Source organism: Acomys russatus, chromosome 11, assembly GCF_903995435.1.
Source record: "Acomys russatus chromosome 11, mAcoRus1.1, whole genome shotgun sequence".
Classification (NCBI taxonomy): Eukaryota; Metazoa; Chordata; class Mammalia; order Rodentia; family Muridae; genus Acomys; species Acomys russatus.
In genome coordinates this window covers 56,186,238-56,211,052 of record NC_067147.1, presented here as the reverse complement: position 1 = coordinate 56,211,052, position 24,815 = coordinate 56,186,238, and the positions used below count along the sequence as shown (strand labels likewise).

At 51.0% G+C, this 24,815-nt stretch overlaps 1 protein-coding gene across 1 annotated transcript in view; it reads left to right on the top strand.

The window, feature by feature from the left end:
* Positions 1–1,098: 1,098 nt before the first annotated feature.
* The window catches only part of Abcg1 (ATP binding cassette subfamily G member 1), a 57,040-nt gene continuing 33,323 nt past the window's right edge, over positions 1,099–24,815 (top strand). Inside the window, exons 1-2 of the mRNA XM_051153388.1 lie at positions 1,099–1,168; positions 7,304–7,547. Coding sequence (XP_051009345.1) covers positions 1,127–1,168; positions 7,304–7,547 — 286 coding nt within the window. The 5' untranslated portion in view covers positions 1,099–1,126. The remainder of the gene's footprint in view (positions 1,169–7,303; positions 7,548–24,815) is intronic.

Genomic DNA, 24,815 nt, shown 5'->3' with positions numbered 1-24,815 from the left:
CAGCCTCTGCTGTAAGGAAACAGTTGTCTGAGTCCAGACATCTCAGGGACAACTTGTAAGGAGAAAATTGTCTGAGTCCAGCCATCTCAAGGACAACTTCTCCATCTTGCTGGCAAGTGCCCAGGCCCAGGAACCTACTACTCCGGTCCTAATTGATGGAAATTCCCCTGTTCAACCCCTTATGTCAAATTACTACAGCCCACCCCGCACCCTCTTGCTTTTATAGTTTCATCCTTTAAATATACTGTATAACATCCCTTCAGGGTCGCAGTTCAGCTCCTGTCTGTCCTGTGGCCCTGATTGATCAAGTATCGGTTTGATTACAATCAATTTCTGTCACCTGTATGGACCTGGTGTTTGAGTTATGTTGGGTTTAAACAGATCCCACAACAGCATCTGATGTTGGGATTAGAAGAATGCCAGCTTGCTCATCAGGGAACAGCACACTTACATTTATTTCATAGGGGGCATCAGGAGGTGCTGGGTACAGAAGACCCTGGAAACAACCCTGTGGCTTATTTTGAGGTTGGAGTGGTGGGGATGGAGGCCTTGGTGTTACCTACGGGAATACCCAGGCTGCCTCAACATGGGAATCACCCCCCACTGGAGCTATGGGGAGGGCCCTGCAGCAGTCTTCTTTCCTTTTTTGTTGCCTGGTGTTTCCACCTGGAAGACGGATGCATGACAAAGGCAGATGAAAAGAACCTTTTCCCCCACCCTTTTGCTCTCCTCAAGCTACCTCGGGAGGTTTCCTAAATAAGGACCCTATGGTTTGTGGGCACTTCCAGTAGCTTGCCTAGGCTTGAGCTAACCCAGCCTCTGTGGGGTCCCTGTATTAGGATTGCCAGGCCCTGGTGGCCGGGCAGAGCTAGCGGCCTAGCAGATGCCTTCCAGTCCACAGCGTCCTCCAGCCTCTGCAACAGGAGCAAAACAAGAGCACGCTCACCTGTCGGCGCCCCGCCCCCTGCGCGCGGGCCAATCGTGGGCCGGGGCGGGGCCGGGCCACTGTCGGAACCGAGCAGAGCGCCGCGGTGAAGCTGGAGCTAACGCAGCCTTGTCTCTGCAAACTCGTCCCCGCCCGCAGCTTCTTCCCCGCCGCCGCCGCCGCCGCCGCCGCCCCCGGGGCATGGCCTGTCTGATGGCCGCTTTCTCGGTCGGCACCGCCATGGTGAGTCGCGCATCCTTTGCACTTGGGGCCGGCCTTTATCTTCTAGGGAAACAGGAAACACAAAGCCGGGCATCCTAGTCCTCACACCCGCCGCCTAGGAGCTCGTCCTCTGGGTGATAACCCGGGACACCCTGGAGAGGTGCAGATCTCTGTTCGCCTCCGACCTGACCCCCTAGAGTCTCGGGATGCTCCTGCACTGGCTTAGGGCTCTGAGAAGATGGAGGGAATCCGGTGTGGGGACCGGGCAGCGAACAGCCCCACAAGTAGACAAATAGATGGCCTTGACTTGTCCGAGTCCTGAGTGAGGGGCTTGGGTTGTGGGAGCGCACTGGGGAGGGAATGCAGGCCCAGCCCTAGGGAAGGGAGGGTCGGATCTCCCTGGGGAGCTCTACGGGGCAGGCGGGCGGTGGGCACTTCTTGCGCCACCCTCCGTAGCTCGGGGCACAGTGGGGGGGGGGACAACAAAAAGAGAAACTGCGCCCCACGAAACGGAGCCTGCTCTCCTGCGCTCCCCAGGGACAGCTACTCTTGGAGGAGGCAGCGGAGTCCCAGGGGAGACAGAGGAGGATGAGCCCAGAACCTTGTCAGGGTGAGGACAGAGTGGGGACATTTACCCTCCACCCCCACTCAAGGTAACAGTCTTTAGGCAAAACCCGGGTGCTACCGAATTAATTGCAAGACAAGCTCTGCTCCCAGAGGTGGGCAAGTGTCTCCTCTTGCACGGTCACTCAAAGCTCTGGGGGGGGGGGGGAGTAAACTACAACAAAACCACAGCCCACCGCCCATTTAGTTTCTACCTGCTCCGCCTAACAGGCGGACATTGCGGTTAATATCCTCTTAGGCTGATTTCAGACTGTGTGGAGTCCAAACAAAAAGCCCTCCGTATTTCCACCCGGATCGTCCCTTTCCCTGCCTTCTAGCTTTGTTACTAGCCTGCCTGCTCCTTCCCATACGCTGGAAGCCCACATAGCACAGTCCCTCCCCTTTATTTCATTTTTAGCATCCTGTATTTGAAGTCAGCAGGATTTGACCGACAGTTACCTCTTGCCTTGAGCTCTAGAGGAAAAAAAAAGCACCGGGCCTTGTGCGCATGCTCTGCTCTGACACCCGCATCCTGTGATTCCAAACAGGTTACTGTAGAACTCGCCTGGAGCCCAGCCCTACGACTCATTATGTAATGATTTCGCGTAAACCGGTAGAATAGAGCAAAGATGCACTGGGGTGGTGGTTAGGAGGGGTGAAGTGAGGCGGGTGGGAAGACCCCCAAGCTGGTTATCCTCCTTGGGGTGTGCTCTGTTTCTGACACGACAGAGTCAATGAAAACAGGAATCACTTCTCAAGATACTCGCTTTTATTGGAGTTGATTCCTTGGGAAACACTGAAAAACTGACCCTTGAGCACTTATCTGTCAACGCGAGGATTATGTTGGCAGGGGAAAATTAGGATAACTGATGGTCTTTGCAAAAAGAGGAAGTTTGGTGGGTTCTCTCTGCACATGCCCGCCATTTAGAACTTGAGTGTGTGGATAAATGAACCAGAATGCTGTAAGATGCAGGTTTTTACACAGATTCATAACATTATGGTTTGATACAGCCCAGATCTCTGCTGTGAGGGTCTCATATCATGAAAGCTGGGCTTATTATTTTTTATTATTATTATTATTATTATTATTACCCAGGAAACCTATTGGTATATTTGAAAAGAATTTTCTTCTGGAAACCTGGCACTTTTGTTTTACTTTTTAAATGTCTGTCTGTCTGTCTGTGGATATCATACCACCCTGGGTCCACGGGTCTTGCCTGTTCTTGGAAGCCAAGAGAGGTCAGCCTGGTTGGGGCCTGCTTGAGAAGTATCAGCAGCTAGAATTTCAGGTGCTACAGGCACAAAACAAAGATGAGTTTTTTTTTTTTTTTAATGTCCTATCTTAGTTATGACAAGACATTAAGATTTTCTTTCTAGTCTCTATTACCATGGGGTCCTGGTGGTGCTGGCTGAGTGAGCTACAACTCTGAGGGGAACACCCTGGAGGGTGGCCAGAGCATCCAGGAGTATGGAGGTTGCAGAGACATACAAGACAGGCAGGTCTTCCCAAGAGATGGTAGTGCTGGAGCTTCGCAGCATTGTGAGTGGTCACTCAAGTTCAGGATATGACGTTTGGACACTTTTCCTGTGGAGAATTGATGAGGTTATGGGTTGGCATGTTTTCCTTGGATGTCCTAAGGTACCACCCAGCTGAGCATCATAGCTGGCCATGAGGAAGCATTCTTTTGAACGGCCCCCCAGCAACGGTCCCAAGAGGGTCCCCTCTGCACAAAGTCCCCAGGAATAGACTTCCTGCCTTCACCATCTGTTCTGTCAGCAAAAAACACATTCCATGAAGAGAGGGCACAGTGTCCAGACAGGAAGGTAGGGAAACAGACCAGCCAAGGGGGAGAGCAGGAGGGAATGGGTGTTTGTTTTATTTTTAATGAGCTCAGGAGGCTGAGGCAGAGCTTGCTGTAACCTACATTGCTAGCTACACGCTCTCATTGGAGGATGTGTTTCCAGAGAGCTGGTCTATTTTGGAGTGACAGGCCACTGCCTCATCACATAGGTTTCCATGATTTTATTAATTGGGTGAGGCCACTGGACACCAGTGGAGGAAGGGTGGGGCTGTTCTCTGTGATGGGGGGGGATGGGGCAGGAAGGCTTCCTGAGTTCCTGTTGGCTATGCAGTTTACTCTAAAGGAGTGTATACAATGAACTAAGCAATGGTCAAATAGCTGGGCGGGAGGAGGCCAGCTCAGGCTTGGAAGCGTCAGGGAGCTGGACCCCTTGGACCACTTCCTGACTGAGGGGTCCTAAGCCAGGTGGGCAACCTTGCTGCTTTCCTGTGCTCTTCCAAACTGGAGCTTGTAGCCTCCCTCCCACCACCAGTGCTGTACAAATGCTAGGAGCACCGGCTGCAGGCTGGAGTATACGAGGCTGAGTCTTACCCACTGCTGTTTACGGTCCCCTGCCCGGCATGGACAGGCACGCACGTGGCCTTCTTCTTGTCTTGAATACTCCACATCCTAAGCAGCTGACTCTGGCTTCTTCCAACCTCCCTACTCAGTTTCAACTACCCAGCTAGGCCTACTGGCTGGCATAATGGACTCCACCCCCACCCCCACCCCCCTACTACTACCACCATTGATTAAGCTCTCCAGTCAGTTCTGCAGGTGACTGACACAGTCTTCTGAGCTTGGAGCTCCAGGCTTGTGTTCCCCTTCAGGGTCCCCAGTACTCTTCAAAAATCTCTTTCCTAAAGTCTGCCTCTCTAGTCTCATCTATGCCAAGTACCCTGCTTTCGGTCTTCCTCTCCCACTCTGCACCCCAGACCACATTCTGGCAGATTCTGCTAAAGGTCTGGGTCTCCATATCCCACACCCACTGTTCACAAGAGGCCCTGTGCAGGGAGCATGGTACACAATGACCTGCCCCCATCTCATTTTGCTAATCTCAGCCTGGACCGTTTCTGCAGACAGACTTTGTTGAAGGCGGGGGAGGGAGGGAGCTACCCGTAGCCCCCCACCCCCACCCCAGGGTCTGGTCTGAATCAAATAAACCCCCATGGCCTTTGCCTAATCCTGTTATGGGCTACTCCCTTTCCTGGGCTCAGTCTTGAACTTGAGCTTGCTAGGGTCAGAGGCCATGTCTGTGTCTAGCTAGCTGTCTGGCTTTATCTAGTATTCAGTCTGCCAAGGGAATGAACGTAGGCATAGTTAGGTCAGGTAGAGAAGGTCAGGATGTTGGCCTGATGCCTGTCTGATATCTGCCCCCTCCAGCGGATGGATGGGGTGATGGCTGTGAGGCCCCTTACTCCTGTGGGTTTCAGCGGGAAAGGAGGCAAACGCTTCTTGGCTTTTCTGGGGTTGGACACTTATGGTGGGGACCTGCAGGGAGGGAGGGACTACCCACAGCAGCTGGGACCTGAAGGAGTAGAGCTCAGGGGGGCTATGTTGGAGGAGGGCTGGCCACCTCTTCCAGGGTTGGAGCCAAGTCTGGAGTACTTCCAAACTCACATGGCAAGGTGCGGTGGGAGGAACATGGCCTTGCCTCAGCTGACTGCCTTGCTGCCTCTCCACAAGAAGGACACCCTGCTCCTAAAGCCAGTACCTGGCACCTCTCAGGCCCCCCCATAGCCCTTGTGCCTATGAACCTGCCACAGCAGCTATAGCCACAAAAGGCAGTGGGTAGGGTTGAGGGAAGGCCCCTGTACCTGCTGGGTGCATTTCTCCAGAGCCACTGAACTCTGACAAGGTGACCCACCCCTTCAAGAGGCTTAACAGGGAAGGCGCCTGAGGCCGCACATGGTTGCTCTCCACTGGACTCTGTGGGTCTCAAAGTCTTGAGCAAAGTCTTGAACCTGCCCTTCTCGACAGTAGAAAGAACATATATGATTCATGCTGCTGCCCCAAGCTGGAGTCCAAGAATTGTCTCTATACCTTTATTTTCTTTCACTCAGCAGGAGTGTCAGTGAGAATTAGGAGGTACTCATGGGGCTGGGGGTGTATTTGTGGTTCACACATCTTTTTTCCGAAGTGCAAAGCTCTGTTTTCCATCACTAAGAGACTCTGAATCCCTAGGCCCACCTCTTCCATGCCCTATTTGTGTTATGCATCCAGAGCCCCCCCCAAGCTCACCACTAGACTCTGAACCCCCAAATGCCACAATGCCAGCTTTTCCGTGGTTTGTTGCATGCTTTCTGTGGGTGGGAGACGGCTTGTCGGGGTTCCAGAGATTTTCGCTGGTGGGTTATTTTTCCTTAAGCCTGGCCTCAAACTCACTTTGTAGCTGAGGATGACTTTGAACTTCGAATCTTCTGTCCCCCGCTTCCCAAGTGCTAGAGTTGTGGCGTGCACTTGGTGCATCAGGTTCCCACAGTGCTCAGGGGCAGAGCCAGGATTTGTGCAGTGTGCTGGGCAAGCATCCTACCAACTGAGTCACCTCCCCAACCCTCAAGAAGTGAGGACAACAACAGTGCCTCATAGTGGCCTTGGTTGGTGACCAGAAGTGGTGAGGAGGGGTGGGCTTCCCCCACTCCCCCCCCCCCCATACACTATCAGCAGCCTGGCTGAGCCTGCAGAAGGCCCACGCTTTTGGACATAGTACCTAGTCTTGAGGAGACAGCTAGAAGAAACACTTTAGTACAACTTGTCCCTTTAGGGTTCTGCTGTGTTTGGAGGTTCCTGAAGCTTATTGATCAAGCCCAGGTTGCCAAGCCATTAGAAAAGCAAACCCCTTGCTTGGCATAAATACTCCTGGGTCTTGGCCCACCTGCAGTGTGCATTTGATTCCTCCTGAAAGGCTTAAAAGCTAAAGCTAAGGCCTCAAGGCCTCTGTGTATGACATAGCGCTGGAGGCTTTTCTGAGGCCCCACCTATGCTAGCTAAGGGGTGCCTTGGTAATTAATACAGGAAGCATCTCCACGTGTTTTAATGACTCAGGGTTAGGCCTCACTCCCGCTCCCAGCCAGCACCTTAAGTCATTGGTGCCTCAGTTTCCTCGCCTGTATAACAGAGAAAATACACCAACTACTGCAGCCCTCCAGTATTCTTAGAAAGACATGCAAGCATGGAGTTACAGGGATCTAGGCAATGTGACAGTAAAATGTGATCAGCCACCACAGGCCAGTACTTTAATAATGCTGCCCGGGACACGTCAGGAGGGGGTGCACAGGAAACACGTGACAACATCTCATTTTAAAAAGGCCGGTTTCAGCTGTTCACTGTTCTTTGTAGCCTCTCTCGTGTCTTCCCTGAGGTTTTTATGAGTAGAGTGGAAGGAGGTGACTTTCCATGGGAGCCCATGGAGGAAAGCAAGTCACGTATTAAAGTTTTATGATCAGATTTCGAGATCCTAAAGGAAGACAGTAGATGTGTTTGGCATCTTATCTTAGGTGCCTCTTTTACTAGAAGCAAAAGGGATAGTTCGCTAGGACAGTTCCTGCAGGTGGCCTCTCTCTCCTCCGGGGCCAAAGGTACTCTCAAAGTCTAAAAAGTATCTCTATGGATAATTGATGACCCTGAAGCCAGCGGCATGCTTCTTGATGCTCTTTCTCTCCAAGGAGCACATTGAATGCATCTTACTTATCGCCTCTGCTCTCCTTTCTAGACTGCCAGCAGCTACTCTGCAGCAATGACAGAGCCCAAGTCCGTGTGCGTGTCGGTGGACGAGGTTGTGTCCAGCAACGTGGATGACGTGGAGACAGACCTGCTAAACGGGCACCTGAAAAAGGTGGACAATAACCTCACGGAGGCCCAGCGCTTTTCCTCCCTGCCTCGGAGGGCAGCTGTGAACATCGAATTCAAGGACCTTTCCTACTCTGTTCCCGAGGGACCCTGGTGGCGGAAGAAAGGTAGGGAGCAGCAGCGAATGGGTGGTTGGGCTTCGGGGAGTCGTGAAAGAAACCACAGGTTGTTTCGGGAGAGAGCCTTGGTCTGCAGTTTGGAAGGCTGAGATGTTTTTTTTCTTGCAACACAGCCCTGCCTTCACCGATCCACAGCTGAATTCTCTCCTGTGAAATAAATACACAGGCTGGATTATGTGACCTCAGAGTTCTCAGTGGCTCTCAACTCGGCGGTGTTGGTACAGGTTCCGTGTCCCCTGCTGAAAATGCTTGGGACTAGAAATGCTTCTTGACTGCGTATATATTTTGGATTTGGGGAGTATGTACATATCCCTAATGAGGTACCTTGGGGACAGGATGCAAATGTATCCATGATATTCTTATGTTTCTTGGACAAGGCATTGTCCAATATTGGGGACCGGATAAAGGATTTCTCAGAGCTCACCCAGCATCAGGGTTTGCTTGGTCTTAGCATGACGGTCCTCCCTAGCAGGCACTCATTTTATGCCCATCTTTTAAAGAGGAGTAGTTTTCTAGCCATTCAGAGAAAATGGGGTGCTGCCTCCCAAGTGTCAACTGTTGAAGAGCATTCCAGGGTCTGGCATAGCCTTTCTGGGAACCAACTGGTTTATTTTAGATCTTTGGAAGGACTCGTCAATGTATGGTGCTGGTGGCCCACAGAGTGAAAAACAGCCTGCCATAAAAATAAGCTGTGTCCATTAAAATGGGAGGGTGGGGAAGAGGAGATCCCAGAAAACCGTGTCATGAGGGACCTTGTCATATGCCAAAGGACCTTGATGGTCCCAATTGTTCAACCACAGTCCCTCATTCTCGGCTGCCTGAGGTTTGAGTGCACAGGTCTTTCTTTTTGTCTCACTTGGTTTTGTTTTGTTGTTTATTTTCGAGACAGGGTTTCTCTGTGTAGCCTTGGCTGTCCTAGACTCGCTTTTGTAGATCACGCTGGCCTCGAACTCACAGAGAGCCGCCTACCTCTGCCTCCCCAAGCACTGGGGATTATAGGCAAGCACTACCACCCAGCTTGAGTGCATGCACCTTTCTGACTGGTTTTTTTTGTTTGTTTGTTTCCCAGTCTAGTCTGCTATTTGTAGAAGTCACTGGGTAGCTGGGGAACAGACCAGGCAGTCCCTGGTGTCTACTGAGTCACCACATGCAAATTAGAAACTTGAAAGGAACCTGGGACATCCAAAATGAATCAGGTCCCACCAGAAGACTGATTTTTTTTTTTTTTTTTTTTTTTTTTGGTTTTTCGAGACAGGGTTTCTCTGTGTAGCCTTGGCCATCCTGGACTCACTTTGTAGACCAGGCTGGCCTCGAACTCACAACGATCCACCTGCCTATGCCTCCCGAGTGCTGGGATTAAAGGCGTGCGCCACCAGGCCCGGCTAAAGACTGATATTTTTTTGAGGTGAGGGCGGGGTTGGGGACAGGGCACTCTTACCTTAAATATTGCCACAACATATTTTTTTTTCCAGGAGAACCAAGTTATACTCTTTTTTAAGTTTTTCATCGTCTCCTCTTTTCTTCCCCCCCTTTTTTTTCTTTTTTCCTGCCCCTTGAAACTAAGCATGTGAGATCATGGGCATGGGCAATCTGGTGTTGGTGGTAAACACAATTTTGGAAACCTGAGAAGCCAATCCCCCAGGTCCTCAAAGCTCAGTGGTTGTTTAACAATTGTGTCTGGGTGTGCACAGCCAGGAACAGGCCCAGTCCCCTCTCAAAGGCTGATTGTAGGGCACTGTCATCTGATACTCACGTTTCCAGGTGCCAGCCTCTTTTGTTAAGAAAGAAACTGCGCCAGGCTCAGCCACGGGCCCACTCTGTGGAGCCTGCTCCAATTGCAAAGTAAGAATATACAGATTTTACAGGAAAAAAAATGTACCAAATGGGGCCTATTGGTTAGTGTGGATAAATCGTGGCACACCTGTGAGGTGCACAGTGATTGATCTCTGAACATGTGTTGTGTGTGGTCTCGGGGGTTTGAAAACCCACACTAAAGGTGAGGACGCCTTGCCATGTAGGAGTTTGGAGGTTCAAAGCCTTGTGTGTTACTTGCTTATCTCATCTACTGCAACAAAATGCCTGACAGGAAGAAGTTAAGGGAGAAAGGGTTGTTTTGGCTCAGAGGTGGTGGGTACAGGCCATCATGGCAGACTAGTCATAACAACAGGAACATGAGGCAGCTGTATCCGGCCCGCATGAGGCCGGTTGTATCCCCATTCAGAAAGCAGGGAGTGACAATGGTGATTTTCTGCTCTCTTTCTCCTTTTTACTCAGTCCAGGACCCCAGCCCATGGCATGCTGCCACCCACGTTTAGGGTGTGTCCTCCCACCCCAGTTGACCTAATCTAGGTAACAGTCCCTCACAGAAGCGCCCAGATACCTGTCTCTATGGGTGTTCTAAGTTCTATCAAGCCGGCACTCAGATGAGCCATCAAACCATGGGAGCATCTTGAGTTGAAATCCAGGGGCAACCCTCTAGGTGCTGCGTCCGCCTCCGTAAACAGGGCGCATTCACCATCAGAGTCAGCCAACAGGTAGTGGAATCTTAACAAGGCTGAGACACTTAACAAGTGTCCCTTCTCAGCCCCTTCATGGCTATTCAGCTGGATGGCTGCTTGCCCTGTAGTAACCTCTGTGGGTTCGGGCATGGGAGGAGCCGAGCGTGAGCCCTGCGGGACTTGCTCATGAGTCAGAGGATGACAGACATGCTCAATCTGGTGTGTTCCTGTTGTTGGCTTTTTGTTTTTTTTAATCTGCAGTAGTGTGTTTCAGGCAGTGTTGTATAGTGTGATGGCTTGCGTGGTGATTGCCGACTCGGTGGAGCCCAACATGGTGGCCAGGCCTTGCTCACTTCTGAGCCATATGGCTCACTTTCATGCAGCCAGCAGGGAAACAGGGCTCTTCCTGGAGGCTCAGGTGCCCCCCCCCCGGGGAAATAGTCATTAACCTGCAAGGCCCTTTCAGTAAAGTCTAGTCATTTGTCCCATCAGCTGCGAATGGCATGAGTTGCAGACACCCCTATAACTTCCCTCTTAGCACCAGTGCGCTCTTCAGTGCTACATCTTGGTGACTCTGAACTTCCTCAACACACAGGAAGAAGCAGGCCATTGATAAAGTGCACATTGTTTTACCCAGAACCAGGCATCAGGCTGGCTGACACACTCTACACCTCTGGATCCCCTGCCCTTTTTCCACATGAAACCCCACCCCCCCCACCCACCCCCATCCCCCGCTGCCACCTCTGCTCCTGAATGTCCAAAGATCCCTCTGTGGGACCTTTTCCTCTCTCAGTCCTCTGATGGCTAGGGACCCTCATGAGCTCCAGCAGTAACTGGAGTGGTGAGCTTATATCCTGGCTGCCTCTTTCCCTCTCTTCTCCTCCCCCCTACTCCCACCCCCTCCCCCCCCATAGTGATTTTTGAATCTGCCATCCTCTTTGTGAGGCTCCAAGGTGACCTTCAGCATAGAAGCCACTTCTCATACGCTGCCACCTGATTAGTTTTGCTGTCTGTATATCGAGTTGATTGGTTGTTGGCTTTTAAGATTCGCCCCATGTGCTGAGCTGACTGTAACTCAGGGGCTGGCTGCCACACAGCACTGCTGGAGGGAAGGCTCCTGACTTGACTTATAGGAGTGAGGGGCTCTAGGAGGGCGTCTAGCCTGTCGGGTTTATAGGTTGAGAAGGCCAGTAGGAGTCTGGGAGCAGAGGCCGTTTGCCCGAAGTCAAAGCTAGAGAGGGGCCCCAGCTGTTCTCTTCCATTACCCAGATGGATGCTGGACTACTTATTCTGTAGACACCCCACCCCACCCCACCCCATGGAAACCACTTCCTTCCTCAATTCCTCCCAGAATGTGGAGCTACCACACTGGCCCTTCTGAAGTCAGTGACACTATAAATACTTTGTCATGTTAAAGAAAGCAGGAACAGTAAGAGGATGCATAGTCTGTCCTGCTAGGAGGAAAGGGAGTCAGGGAGAGGCAATACCGCCCGTAGCTTTAGGAGCGGCCATTCTGTCTCTGTAACATCTAGGAACTGGACGGACTGCTAAGAATTGACAGTAGTGCTTAACCAAACATGTATTTTCAATTGTATTTAAGTTTTCATCTTATGATTAATGATGTCTTTGGAGGACAAACTAGATCATGTAATAGATTCCTGGTAGGGAACGTAATTGTGAAAGGAGCCTGTCTCGGGAGGAAACAGCACACCCCAAGGAGCATCTCACCGGCTTCTGATCTGGTAATTACTCTCCCTCAAGGAACCCCACTCACGTAGTGTGAGCTGATGGGACAAATGACTCGGAACAATCTCGTCTTTGGTGCCGTCACACTGGCTGTTGTGTTAGGGGACTGATGGGAGCAGTGCCCCCCCCCCCAGGCCACAGTGACTGTGGGAGACAGCCTATGCTTCCTGGATGGTGGCGTTGCTAAGTATCCCCCTAAAAACAATGAATACACATGGTAGAACTGAGGAGCTGAGAGTGATGGGGTCTTATGCTGTTCCACGTTTCTTTTCCATTACGACGTGGTTGGCTGACGTCACAGAATGGCTGGGGTACTCTGTCTACTGTCCCCTCTGCCACCCAAACACCTCTGAGTGGTTTCCTGCATAGCTGACTGACTGAGGGAACTTCTTCAGCTAGCTTGGCTCATGAAGCCGCTGCAGGAGGTGTTCTGACCCCCTCTGCCCATCTCAAGGTCGTGGCTGCAGGAAAGACCAACTTGAAACCAGCTTGTCGTGTTTCAAACCAAGATCAGTTCCCTGCAAGGAACCTCATGAGTGCTTCCCCCTGGTGAGGGAGCGGGTGGAAGACTCACCTTGGACCACCACAGTACAGATGGAGTTATTTGTGGTTGTCTTGGCTGCCCCTGAGACAGGCAGTTCACCCTGGACCACCACAATACAGATGGAGTTATTTGTGCTTGTCCTGGTTCCTGTCTCATGGTCCTGCTTCAATGTAACCTTTGATATGCCTATCTAATGGGCTTTACAATTCCATCCTCCTCCGGAGAGATGTGTCTGTCCTGCATCCTTGACAGAGAAGGGGGCTGATGGCAGGGAGCAACTCTCTCCCTAGCCAACAACATGGCTCTTAGGAATTAAATACACCTGTAGAGGTCACCTAGCTGTGAGGGTTAGGTTGAGAGCAAATGCAATCAAGCCCAGGCCTTCCGCACATTTTCTTTCCTGCCCTTTAGCCAGGCTAGGCCATGTCTCCACATGCCACATGCCATGGACAGAGTAGAATACACCACAGCCTATGCTGAAACCGAATCCACCAGTTCCAGCCCTGCCAAACCAACCAGGAAGGAGTTAAGCAGTCCAGGCAACTCCAAGCCCGATTATGTGTATTGGTTTGCTTCTGAGTTATGAAAGGCCTTTGAACGCCCTTCTCAAATTGAGGTCTGCTTTCTCTTAATTTCCATCACTATTTCACAAGGCTTGTCATTACAGGCTGGCTAAAATGAGTGGAATGTGCCATTAATAAACCCCTTTCAGGAATTCCATTAGGAGACTTGGACTTCAACCAAACGCCCAAGATCAGGAATGGGAAGGGGAGCCCAGGCTCTAGGGATCCCCAGGATAGTGTTAGGTTGCTCAGGTTTTAAGGGAGATTCACGGGCCATTAGCATGGAAGAATTCCATTGACCCTCTTGGCCTGTCTAGTGTTGGGCTTTCTTTTGGGCCCAAACAGAAATTGCTTTTGAACACACTGTTTGCTTTATTTAGGCTCACTTTCAGGCAGCGTGTACCACAGGCCACTTGCAGAGACTTCTTGTGACTTTAAGTGTTTTTGGAGAGTACCCCAGTGGCCATCTGCTGCCTTGGTGAACTCTTAGGTCAGTCCTTGCCCTTCAGTATTTGGTGACTCCTGGGGACAGATGGGTAGGCCATCTGTTCGGGGTCCTGAAAGCAGCACCCTTGGTGATAAGGAACTTCTTTGGTGGTCTAAAAATAGAATTTGAGGGACTGATGATAGACTCGCCAGACAGAGCAGTGAGAGCCATTGACTTGCTAGTTTATGGTCTCAGCAGCCAGGGTCTTGGGTCTCCCTTCTTTTGGCTGGCACACCTTTTCCATCTAGTCTGCCCACAGGAGGAGCCAGCTATCTCCAGGTAAGGTCTGGAGTCAGAGGTATGTGTTTCCAAAGCATTGTGTGGTCAGGGCCGACACCTCTGGACTTGGGTCAGGTGCACTGATGACATTGACCCTGGGTTCTTATTTCCCTGGGCACTCTGTCTGGCCATTTCTTTATTTGGGCATGTGACCCCGTTGTCACTTTCCCAAGATTGGCCCTGTTCTTGGGCCATCTGGCCTCCGTAGGATGGCTTTGCAGGCCTGTGCACTGCTGCTTGGCAGGTATTAGTGTCGCTATTTCATTTTCCAAGGACATTCTTGCCACGCTTGCCCTGTGCCCTGCTTGCTTGCATTTAGCACCTCAGTGTGGGCTTGCATCCAGAAACCTCCACCTTCTGAGGCAAAAGACCTTTCTAAACCGAAGCCCATTCTCCTGGTTCAAGAAATTACCGCGGCTGACAGCTTGCTGAACATAAAACCAATTCTTTTGTTTATAAACTGGCAGGCAAACAGTGTTTAGCAACCACACACCTGCTCTCTTTGAGTTCAGTTTTAGCCAACAGATTCCCTCGTTTAAGGAAAAGAGGCAACCACGTGGGTCAGATTAAATATAGTTAAGACTGCACTACACAATCGAGGTGATGGTTTCAAGGTGCGTTCTTCACGAGACAAATGCTGATAAAAATCCCTACTATGCAGAGGAAAAGGTACCTTCAAATCAGATATGTCTATTGCTAGAGCTTCGCTCCTTCGAGAAAAGGTGTCAAAGGGCTCTCCAGAGTCAAGGAAGGTTAACATGCCTGCTGGGTCCATCCTACATGGCCCAAAGCCAATAGTTTCGCCATCCGCTGAGCTAGCTGTGTGTTGTTAGCCACGTCTGCGCAGTGGGGTAAGTGGCATTTGATGTCAATGCGGCTGTGATTATGTCCAGCCAAGACGTATATTTAGAATCTAGATCTTGGAGCCAACAGGAGCCTTAGGCCTACCCTGGCCTGAACTCCCGTGTTGGAAGTGGGGGGGGGGGGGGCGGGGACAAGGGCGGGGGCAAGCCATCTGCATCATCCCACCCTACAAGTCAGCCCGTGTGATCATTTCAGCCATCAGGAACTGAGACTCCAGGACAGCACAGGTGTGCTTGCACAAGGCTAATTCTTAGAAAATGTTTGTGAGCTAAGATTAGTGTTTGGGTAAGGCTCATGAGTTGACTCTGCTTCTGGGACTCTGTAGCCAGGCTCACAAATCAGGCAGTATAAGAGCCTGCCCAGGGACAAAACAAAACAATAACCAAGTGCATCAGGGTGGACAGCCTTGATGGGGGACAGGAGGGACATGACATGCAGCCATCCAGGAAATGGGGTTCCAGTTTTGTTTTGTGGTTACACAGCACAGTGATGCTTGTGGGCAGCAGGGCAGGGGCCTAGCCAGAAGGTTCTCTGTAACTAGTAAGGGTAGATAGAGCTCAGAGGAGGAACAGCATTCGTCACCTGCTCTGTGCCTGTCATGTGGCAACTGGTGGCTCTGCCCAGAAGCCCCTGGGCCAGGCATCCTAGCATGATTTGTAGGAGGTCCCTGTCTTACGCCTCTTCTCCCACTTTTGAGAGAGTCGTGCTTATTTTCAATTAAAAATAGCAAATGTTTACTGTTTTCTTTCCCACATTGTCTCATTACCCCAGAGCTTAACTCCTGCCTCAAAATGTTTCAGGAGGCCCAGACACACGTAAGATGACCTGTGTTGTGTTCTTCCTCAGGAGATAAGCACTGTGGGTGTCCACAAGAAGGCCTCTTTGCCTCTATCAGTGAAGGTTCTGGGGGCGGCGGGGGGAGGGGTGAGGGGGGTGAGGTGGGGGCGGATCTTTCAGGCTTGGGCAAGAGGCAGCTTTGGCCTCTACCTAGAGTTCAGAACCCCTCCAGCGCCTGCTGGGTACATTGGATCTCTGCTCACTCTCCAAGGTGGAGTTTACACATCTTCACCCAGAGAGAAATTGAGGGTGGGGGGGGGGGGGCTGAGAGGGGGGGAGGCAGAGAGAGAGAGAGAGAGAGAGAAACACATGAATGTAAACATTAGGAATATGAATGAGAGAATAGTTCATTCCAGCCAACTGTCATCTACACGGCCCCAGTATTGGAGGCACTGGCCAAGGGACGGGTTTTTAATTGCTTAGAACACCCCTCCCCTCCCTCTGTGGTTCTGTGCACATCCTACAGGCAGCCGGGACACACTGGCTCCATCGCTCACATGTAAACCTGGCTGCAGGCTTGGCGGAGGCTGCCCGCAGGATTTCTGAGTTCTTAGGAAACTGAATTCTCAATGACTAGAAGGAGATACAGCAGGGCGCTGTCTTCCTCTATCGTGCAGGTGCGGGCGGGGCAGGTGTGTGCTGCTGCGCAGGCGCAGTGCATGCCTGCCTGGCGCCGCCGCCTGCGCCGGGGTTACTATCGGTCAATGCTCGCTAGTAACCTCCAGCTGGCGGCCGCGGGGAGCTGCGCGATTGGCTGCTCGCGCCACTGTTGCTAAGAGAAGGATGTTGCTGCTCTAGAGGGCTCAAGTGGTCCTGATGCTCCGCATTCCTGCGAAGTGCAAAGCCCTGTTCACTTCTCCACCCCAGGTCCAAAAGGCACCCAAAACTGAGAGCTCTTCCAACATGTTTCCTGTTTAAGCTTAATTGGGGTTTGTGGCTGGGTGGGAATAACACAGCAGATACCAGAACTCTACAACCTTCTCTGTGTGCTGGCTATGGCCTTGAAGTTTTGATCAGTCTTGTGGGGTCAGGGGTGCTTCTAAAAGGCTGTTTAAAGTCAAAGAGAGCTTATGGCTCCAGGTCACACCCTCTTTGAAGAGACACTGCTGGTCCTTGACTCCTTGCAAATGGTCCTATTCACTTCTAAGTTCAGAACAGGAGAAGGCATAAGAGGCAGCTCTCTCTATGACCAGCCTTGGAAAAGGACCAGGATGGGTTCCCAAACCTCGGAATTTCCCTTTGAGACTGGTTTGTGGATCTACTAAGCCAGCTGGAATCCGGAGGGCTCCCCTGCCCCAGCTGAGTCACTTCCACCCTGGGCATGTCGGAGGATGAGCAATACTGAACTCCAGGAGTGCACTTTGTCATGTCTGTGCCTCTGTGTCCTCGTAGATGTAAGAAAAGCATGGTTTCTCCCTTTTGTCTAACTGGAAGGCCCAGGACTGACTGGAAGGAACAGGAGGTGCTATGTTGTGCCCTCCCAGGGGACCCTGGCCTTCTTGAGACGTTGGCCTGATAGTTCCTTTGGGCTTAATTTAGCCACCTTGTAAAGTGCTAAGCACTATCACACATATGATCTGTTCAACCTTTGGGGCTCCTGCCTTAATGCAAGGAGACCCCCTGGGGCTGGTGACTTCTCTGGCTTGTGTTTTCACGGTTTGCTTCTCTGCCTCAGTTTTTTTGTTTTGTTTTGTTTTGTTTTTTGTTTTGTTTTGTTTTGTTTTTGTTTTTTTGTGGTTGTAGAGTTAACATTTTGCAAGAGGGACGAGAGTTCCCGAGTGTCAATTCTCTGAACCGACAGCAGACTGAAGCGAGCTGCAAATTTGTGGCAGAGAGTAACAGTGACACAGTGAACCCTCTTCTGTTTCCTGGGGCTTGTCAGGGAGGTGGCGGAAACCTCTCCCTGAAAGAAGGAAGTGTGCATGAGCGATAACTGCGGTGTTGCTGAAGACACTGACACATGACCACACGCCCAGCAACCCCATGTGGAAGTGTCCTTAGCTCCCCGTCTTGTGAGGGACAGAAGTGCTGGGGCTTAGAGGCTACAGAGGGCTCTGAGCTCTGTTCCCTGTATAGACTGAAGGAACTTCCTGGAGACACTTGTGCCTCCTCCACGGCCAACAGACTTTAACAACCGTCCCCAAAACATTGGAATTTCCCCAGGAATCTCAGGCTGACAGAAGGAAAAGCCAAAGAGGAACTTTCCCCGCCACCCCCACCCCAGGACTAGATTTCACACCTCTCTGACAGCCTGTCAGACCACCTTGCAGGAGAACCCAGAGCCCAGACATTGATTGGTCCATGGTGGGTGGGCAGACATTTTGACCGGGATGCTCAGTTATATATACTCTCCGTCCCTCTACTTAAACCTGAGCCTGAAGGTGGACTTTGGGGTCACTGGACCTCTTACTTGTTTTCCCAATGTGGTTACATTACATTTTCTTTCTCTGCTGTTCAGTATTATTTTGTCTCTTTAATCAACATATTCGGGGCAGGTGGCTGAACATGGCTTGTTAGGGCCACCAGGGGTGGGTCTGTGTCCCTAACAACTCCAGTCCTGTCCCTCTCAGGCACCCTCTGCTGCCATCCTAAGGCTTTCCACTTGTGTCTTCCTGGTGGCAAATATCAGAACTGAGTCAACCTTCATTTCAGAGGCATTGATAAACACGCCTTACTTAGGACTCGGCAGTGCCCCATACAGGACAGGTCATAGCTGTGTCACACCTGAGAGGCCCTCTGAGAACTTTCAGGTCATTGGATGATGAGTTTTGCATCTCGGAGACTATTTATATTTAAGCATCGGCATTTGTGAGTGGCTGGGTGGAAATTTCCAGCCTTGAAACAGAGCTGGGTAGGCAACGTTACACTTCAGAATCTGCCTCCCGAGAGAGGTTAATGTAGGTCATTCTGGGAGGATGTGAGACTATCAGGCCCCACGTATTTTCGTCTTGTGGCTGGATCTTCATGTGTGAACATGAGAAAGCTGTAAGCATGGCTCTAGTTGTGCCCACAGCTCTAACTGGCAGCTGCAACGGGGACAGAAGTAGGGCTGGCGGAGAAGCAGCCTCAATACCCGAGGCCAGGTCGGAGTGTGAGCATTGCTCTTGGGTCTGTGACTAGTAACAGTAAGTTCCATAATCTCATATAGTTACAGAAAATGCATTTCTCTTTTTTCTTTAAAAAAAAAAAAAAAAAAGGCTAAAATAAATTAAACAACAATCTGAACTTAGTTTGAATTTCAACTTCTCTGTCTCTTTTCTTAATAAAAATGGTTCTAACTCTGTAACATCCAGTCAAGGAAAAGGCCAAAGTAAGGACTCCAGTGCTTGCAAATGTAGGTGTTGAAGTCCACTCACCGGCAGGACACTGGCAGTCTTGACCTTCCCTATAAAGTAGGGAGTCGTAGCAGCAATAAGCCAGATCTTAGTGGGTCAAAGAGCTTGACACCTACAGAGCATTATGTCACACAGGCAGGACTGAACAAACAGTATTATGTGTGACATCAGAAACTAATAATAATAGAATCAATAAATAAAGTGGATTAAAAGCTTTTTAGTCATTGTAAAAGAAAGTATGCTGTGACACCAGGCTTCAGATGTCTGTGAGCATGGCTGTTGGCTGATCCTGGCTCAGCCTTTCCTAGGCTTTGGGTCCTCAAAGCCCTTGGGTGTCTGTTCTGGGAGCCTCACTCCTGCCTTGTGACAAGAGACGTGTTCAAAACCTGATCAAAGTCACAAGTCTGTTGGTGGTAGAGCCTTAAATGATCTAGGCTGCTACCTCACAGGCCCTGGATAGATCTCCATGCTGAACTAACTCAGAATGTCTGAGTGTAATATGTACTTTGGGAGTGGCCCATCCTGCAGCCTGGCCAGCCCCTCCCCCCACCCCCGTGCAGCTGCCACAGGCAGATAGATGTTCATGACACTCAAAGAACATTGACCAGATGGTATCTTCAGAGTCGAGGAGCTGGACAGGAACTGTTCTAGAAGGTTCTTCTAGTCATTTGGGTATGTCTGATGATGTTCAGGTTTCTAGCACCTCATTCCTCAGATCAGACCCCAAGAAGGGGCGTGTGACGATGACACCTCTGCACCAGGTCCTGGCAGTTGGTGGCACCCTCTTCTGGTGCTGAGAGCCCTGTGTGTGTTTACCGTGGGCTGCAAGGGGAACTGGATTATGCAGGAGAGGAAGGCAGCTGAGGCTGGTGGTGCAATGTTGGATCCGGGTAGGATGCCAGCTAGGCTGTGCCCCCAGCAACCCAGTAAAGCATCGTTTTTTATATTATCAAAGAAGAGGCTGCAGCATGAAGTTCAGAGACCCTGCTGATGACAGGAGGGACCCTAAGGCAAAGCCCAGCATGACATGACTCCTAAGCCTCCCTTGGAGGTCATATGAAACAGTCAGTGAGCACCAAGGATCATGGCCACCCAGTGACCTTGAACACTCATGTGCTTGCTGCCTACATGCAGTAGCTTTCAGTGAGGAGGAAGCAGTGAACCTAGAGACAGGTTTGGCGAGCTCGGGGTGTTTCAAGGGGTGGAGGCCCCCAGCAGGGCTCCCCAGGTGACACCTGCAAGCCGTGCTTGGGGAGGACAAACAACCAAGATCAGAACATTCCACACTTACTCACACCTGGCCAGCAAGACCTTCAGCTCCACCCAAAGGTCTGAGGGTACGGGGGAAGGTTTAAGAGAGCATCAGGTACTGGGCAGTGGCCATGCACGCCTTTAATCCCAGCACTCGGGAGGCAGAGACAGGTGGATCACTGAGAGTTTGAGGCCAGCCTGGTCTACAAAGCGAATCCAGAACAGCCAAGGCTAACACAGAGAGACCCTGTTTCAAAACAAACAAAACAAAACAAAAAAGAGAGCATCAGGCTGTGGGCTGGCTCAGAAGGAATTTGGCTGGCAGAGGTGTCCACAGTAATCACCCTAACACTCTTTAGTTCTGCCGAGGAGTTTCTGAGTTTCTGAAGACCTTACATTCTGAATTTCAAGGGTATGTGGTGAGAGCACTGCGTATGCGCAGTTCAGCTGCCCCTCAGAATGCTGATGGAGTAGCAGGCTTCTCTACCAGCTCTCAGGACCCATTGTCACGACATTGAGGTACAATAGATCCCCTCCTATCCCCAGGACATCAGCAAGCTTGGCACAGGTGGGAGTGGGGTGTGGGTGCCGCCGGGTATGTTCCATGGGGAAGTCAGACCCATAAGCCTATGTATTCCCTAAGAAACCAATGCCACAGCACTGTGTGTTTGCTGCACACATCTGCTTGAGAGAAGACACTGAAGCACCTCACAGGCGCGTGTCCAACCATTTGACCTTGACATCTATAGAGTTCATGCTTGAGAGCTCTACAATCAAGTTATGAGGTTTTTTTTCCTAAACGTTTAGAATATTCTAAGTACGTTTACAATTGTTGTGTTAGGCCATCTGCATAGCTATCCTGGCTGCATGTGGCCATGGACTGAGGCTAGACCCATCTAGCTAGGAAGTGACCCTAGAATGAAACGGTGAGGCTAATCAGTGTGGACAATAACAGCCTGGCAGTGTGAATTCTCCCTTTGGAGAGGACGCATGGCCCAGGAGCCCATTCATTTTGCCTCACAGTCCCACACCCACAGCCCTTCAGAGTGGACGTGACAGGGCAGTGACCCATGGCGCTGTTTGTGTGTTTTGCTGGTGTGGTCTCGAGGGCTTGGAACACGTTGACTCTGTGATACTCCAGTGCTCCTGAGTTATGGAACATGTAGTAGTGGGAATTCCCATCACTCTGGCAATGCCCGATCCCTGTCGCGCGGGGAAGCCAGGAAGTTCATCTTGAGAACTGCTGGTTCAGATTGATGTGGAGAGCGTGGCCACTTGAGAGTCACACTCGACCCTTTGAAAAGCAGAGTCAGGAAGTATCACTGCTCCTCATCATTTTCCTAGATTCGGGGTGCAGGAGGAGGGGGGACAGACATTGCTGACAACAATGGCAGGATCTTACTCACAGTGGTTCATGCAGCCCCCACATATCAGCAGATCCGCCAGCCCTGGAAAAACACTGGAGGATGAGAGAGAAATCTTGTGAACCCAAGGAGCTGCTCAGTCCTTTTTCCTTCATGGGGATCTGGGCGGAGGATCATTTCCCCCAGGGCATCTGCCAGGGACAGCAGACTTTGGTGCTGAGTGTGGGACAAAACGCCTGGCTTCAGCAGTTCCTGTTACTATTATTTAAGAAAGTGCAGATTTTATTTCTGTCTCACTCACCCGCGCCCACCCCCCAGAGGCACATTCTAACTCCCCTTTATGTGCTCTTGAATGAGCAGCTGCTGTGTCCCTTGGTGGGTGGGAAAGATGGGGTCCCATCTACTGGTTTGGGAAGCATCTCCATCCCCGCCTGCGAGCTAGCATCTGAAGACTGCCGCAGAGAATGTCCTGTGAGTGGAGGAGACACATCTATCCCAGGATTCTAGGGCCATGTCCTGTCAGAAGTGGCAGGAGGGAAGTCTAAAGATGGACCATTCTGGCTGGAGAGGTCTTTGTATCCATCTGTAAACCATCTTTATCTTTGGCTGGAAGAAAACTCACCCTCTGTCACTTTGTCACTGGAAATGACAGAAACATGTGCAGAGCCTCAGGTGGCACCAGAGTAGGAGTGTGTCATGGAGTGCAGGCAGGGACTAGCAGATGTTGAGTAGATGGCAATGCCCAGCCCTGCTGAGCCAGCTGCTCAGAATTTGGTTATATATGACATATCAGGACAGAATACAGTAGATATTCCCACAGTCCTCTGTTCCAGACTCTTAGGGTCAGGTAAGAAACAAGTAGAGCTGGGGTGTGGCAGAGTATTTCTATAGCAGGGACAGGCCTTGGGTTCAGCGCCATGCACAGAAGAAAAATAAAACCTAAATTAAAACATGCAAATAGCAGCGTAGCCAGGTGTGGCACAGCACGCAGGGAGGCAGAGGCAGGGGGAACTCTGTGAGTTCGAGGCCAGCCTGGTCTACAAAGTGAGTCCAGCACAGCCAAGACTATACAGTGAAACTCTGTCTCAGGGGGAAAAAAAATTATCGCAGCCAGTGCTCCACACAGAAGCCCTGGATGCTTAGTGTCCTAAGTCTCCTGCAGCCCGATTTCTGTATTGTCTAACTTTGCAGTTCTTACTCTTGGGAAATGGAACAAACTTCAATTTTTTCTTATTTAAATAATGGAAGTTTCTAATGTACAAGGATCATAACCCCTGAATGTTAAAGATTGCACTTGGAGCATAGACATGGCCACACTGGTCCTGGTGTACAGGGGACAATGGAAGCTTCTTAGTACTCCTGCTGATGGAGGTCTGGGTTGTTTATGAGCAACTCATGTTCCTACCAAGAAAAGTGTGGAAAACACCCACACTTCTGAGGCTCCAGGTGACCTTTGCATAGAGGAAGTTTTTTTCACATACAGGACCATCATAGGGACTGGTGGAGGTGCCAGGAGGTGACTTGCCAGAGTCAGATTCAGAGGGGGTGGGTGAGAGACGATGGTGTGAACACCCCATTTCTGGCAACGACACTCCTTAGTCACTGGCCCGAAGCTGTTCTTGGGGCCTCACACAGGTGCCAGGTATCTGGAGGGAAGGTGACAGTTTGATGGATCCACTATACCTTGGTGTAACCTGGGCCTCCTAAGGAATCTACATGGCTGTGTTCTGTGCCGGGGAGTGGGTGAGACAAAATAAACTCCTGCGTCACTGAACCTCTGAGACAGAACCGATTAAGCAACTGCAGGAAAAACTGTTTGCTAGCAAGATGAGCCTCTCTATGAACAACAGACCCGCCGATCAGTCCCCATAAGGTGACTGACTGATGGATTGAGAGTACTGTTATACAGAAGATTAAGGAGCATAAAGGGATGGGGGATGGGGAGATGGGGAGATGGGGGACTGGGGGGTGGGGGGATCGGATACAGAAGATTAAGGAGCTAGAAGGCTATTCTCTTCTCACTTGAATCCAGGACAGGGCTGACAAGGAGGTGGTGGGATTGGGGGATGGGAAGATGGGGCACTGGGGGTTGGGGGGCACGGGTGGGGAGATGGGATGCAGGAGAGTGCTAACCCCACCTGCACCAGAGGCTGTTGCAAGGAAGCCTCCTGGCCCAGCCTGGCCTTCTGTGTGTCAGTGGCTTCCAGTGCTTGCAATGAAACACAGCCCGGGTGGCTTCTCAGGCCAGCCTGTGGGGACAAGAGGAGGCTAGGGCAAGTAACAGAGCAGAAACAGGACTAAAGCTGTCATTCATGAGAAGAGAGCACCTGGGAGGCTCAGACCCTGGGTGTACATGTGGGAGTCCCACCAGAGCCAGAGCAGCCCAAGGCTGAGGTGAGGACAGCAAGGTCATTGTCCCATCCTGGGGGCAACGTAGCATCTCAAACACCACTTCCCTACCTATTCCCGAGACCTACCCTTTCTGGGGACTCTCTTCGCAGGGAAGTGTGGTGGAGGGAGGTTGATGGAAGGACCACGCTGAAGGCAGCCCGAAGGACTGGTTCAACAGTATACGACCTTGTCTGCCTCTTCTTGGGATGGCTTTGAAGTTGGTCAAGGTCTGTGTCCTATCAGGAATGTCCTGGAAGGGCCAGGGCAGGGCAGGGACTGTACCCTGGGCAGCTGTAGATGGCTGAAGGGAAAAGGTCGCGGAAGGGGCCACTACTCCTGAGTTAGTGCCAACATGGGGTGTGGGGCTCTTCACATTCTAGATGCAGGGCCGCTGGAATTGTGAACCAACCATGCAAGCACTTCAAAGGACTGGGCTGGAGGATTCCTCCAGAGGGTGTCTGTGAGAAGGCACTTCTATAGAGTCTTCAGTGGGTCCAGAGTAGCTCCGAGGGGAATTATTATTGAGGAGTTTCAATTCTGAGGGATACTGGCAGAGCACCCAAGCTGCTCTAGTAATTTACTTGTTAATAAATATTTCATAAAACAATCTCAGTCCATGTGCACAAACAATAAGAACAGCTCTGCTCAGGGCTGGGGGGCAGGGGGGCCAAGAAAGAGAAGAAAAGGAAGAAAGGAGGGTGGGGGGAGGGGGAGAGGAGGAGAGAAGGGGAGGGAGACAGACTGATTCACAGTCACAGCCTAAACTCGCTGAAATTAGGGACTGAAAAATAACCCATGAGCATCTCACTGTCTATGTGATTTTGCCCTGCAGATAGTGAGAAATGTCATCTTAAGGTACAGTGGCACGTGTGTGTCTGTGCATGCTCAGCCACGTTTATAATGTGGGCATTTCTTTAAGTTAGGAAAGGCACAGGGCGTGGTGGCGCACGCCTTTAATCCCGGCACTCGGGAGGCAGAGGCAGGCGGATCTCTGTGAGTTCAAGGCCAGCCTGATCTATAAAGCAAGTCCAGGACAGTCAAGGCGAACACAGAGAAACCCTGTCTCAAAAAACCGAAAAACTGAAAACAAAAAACAA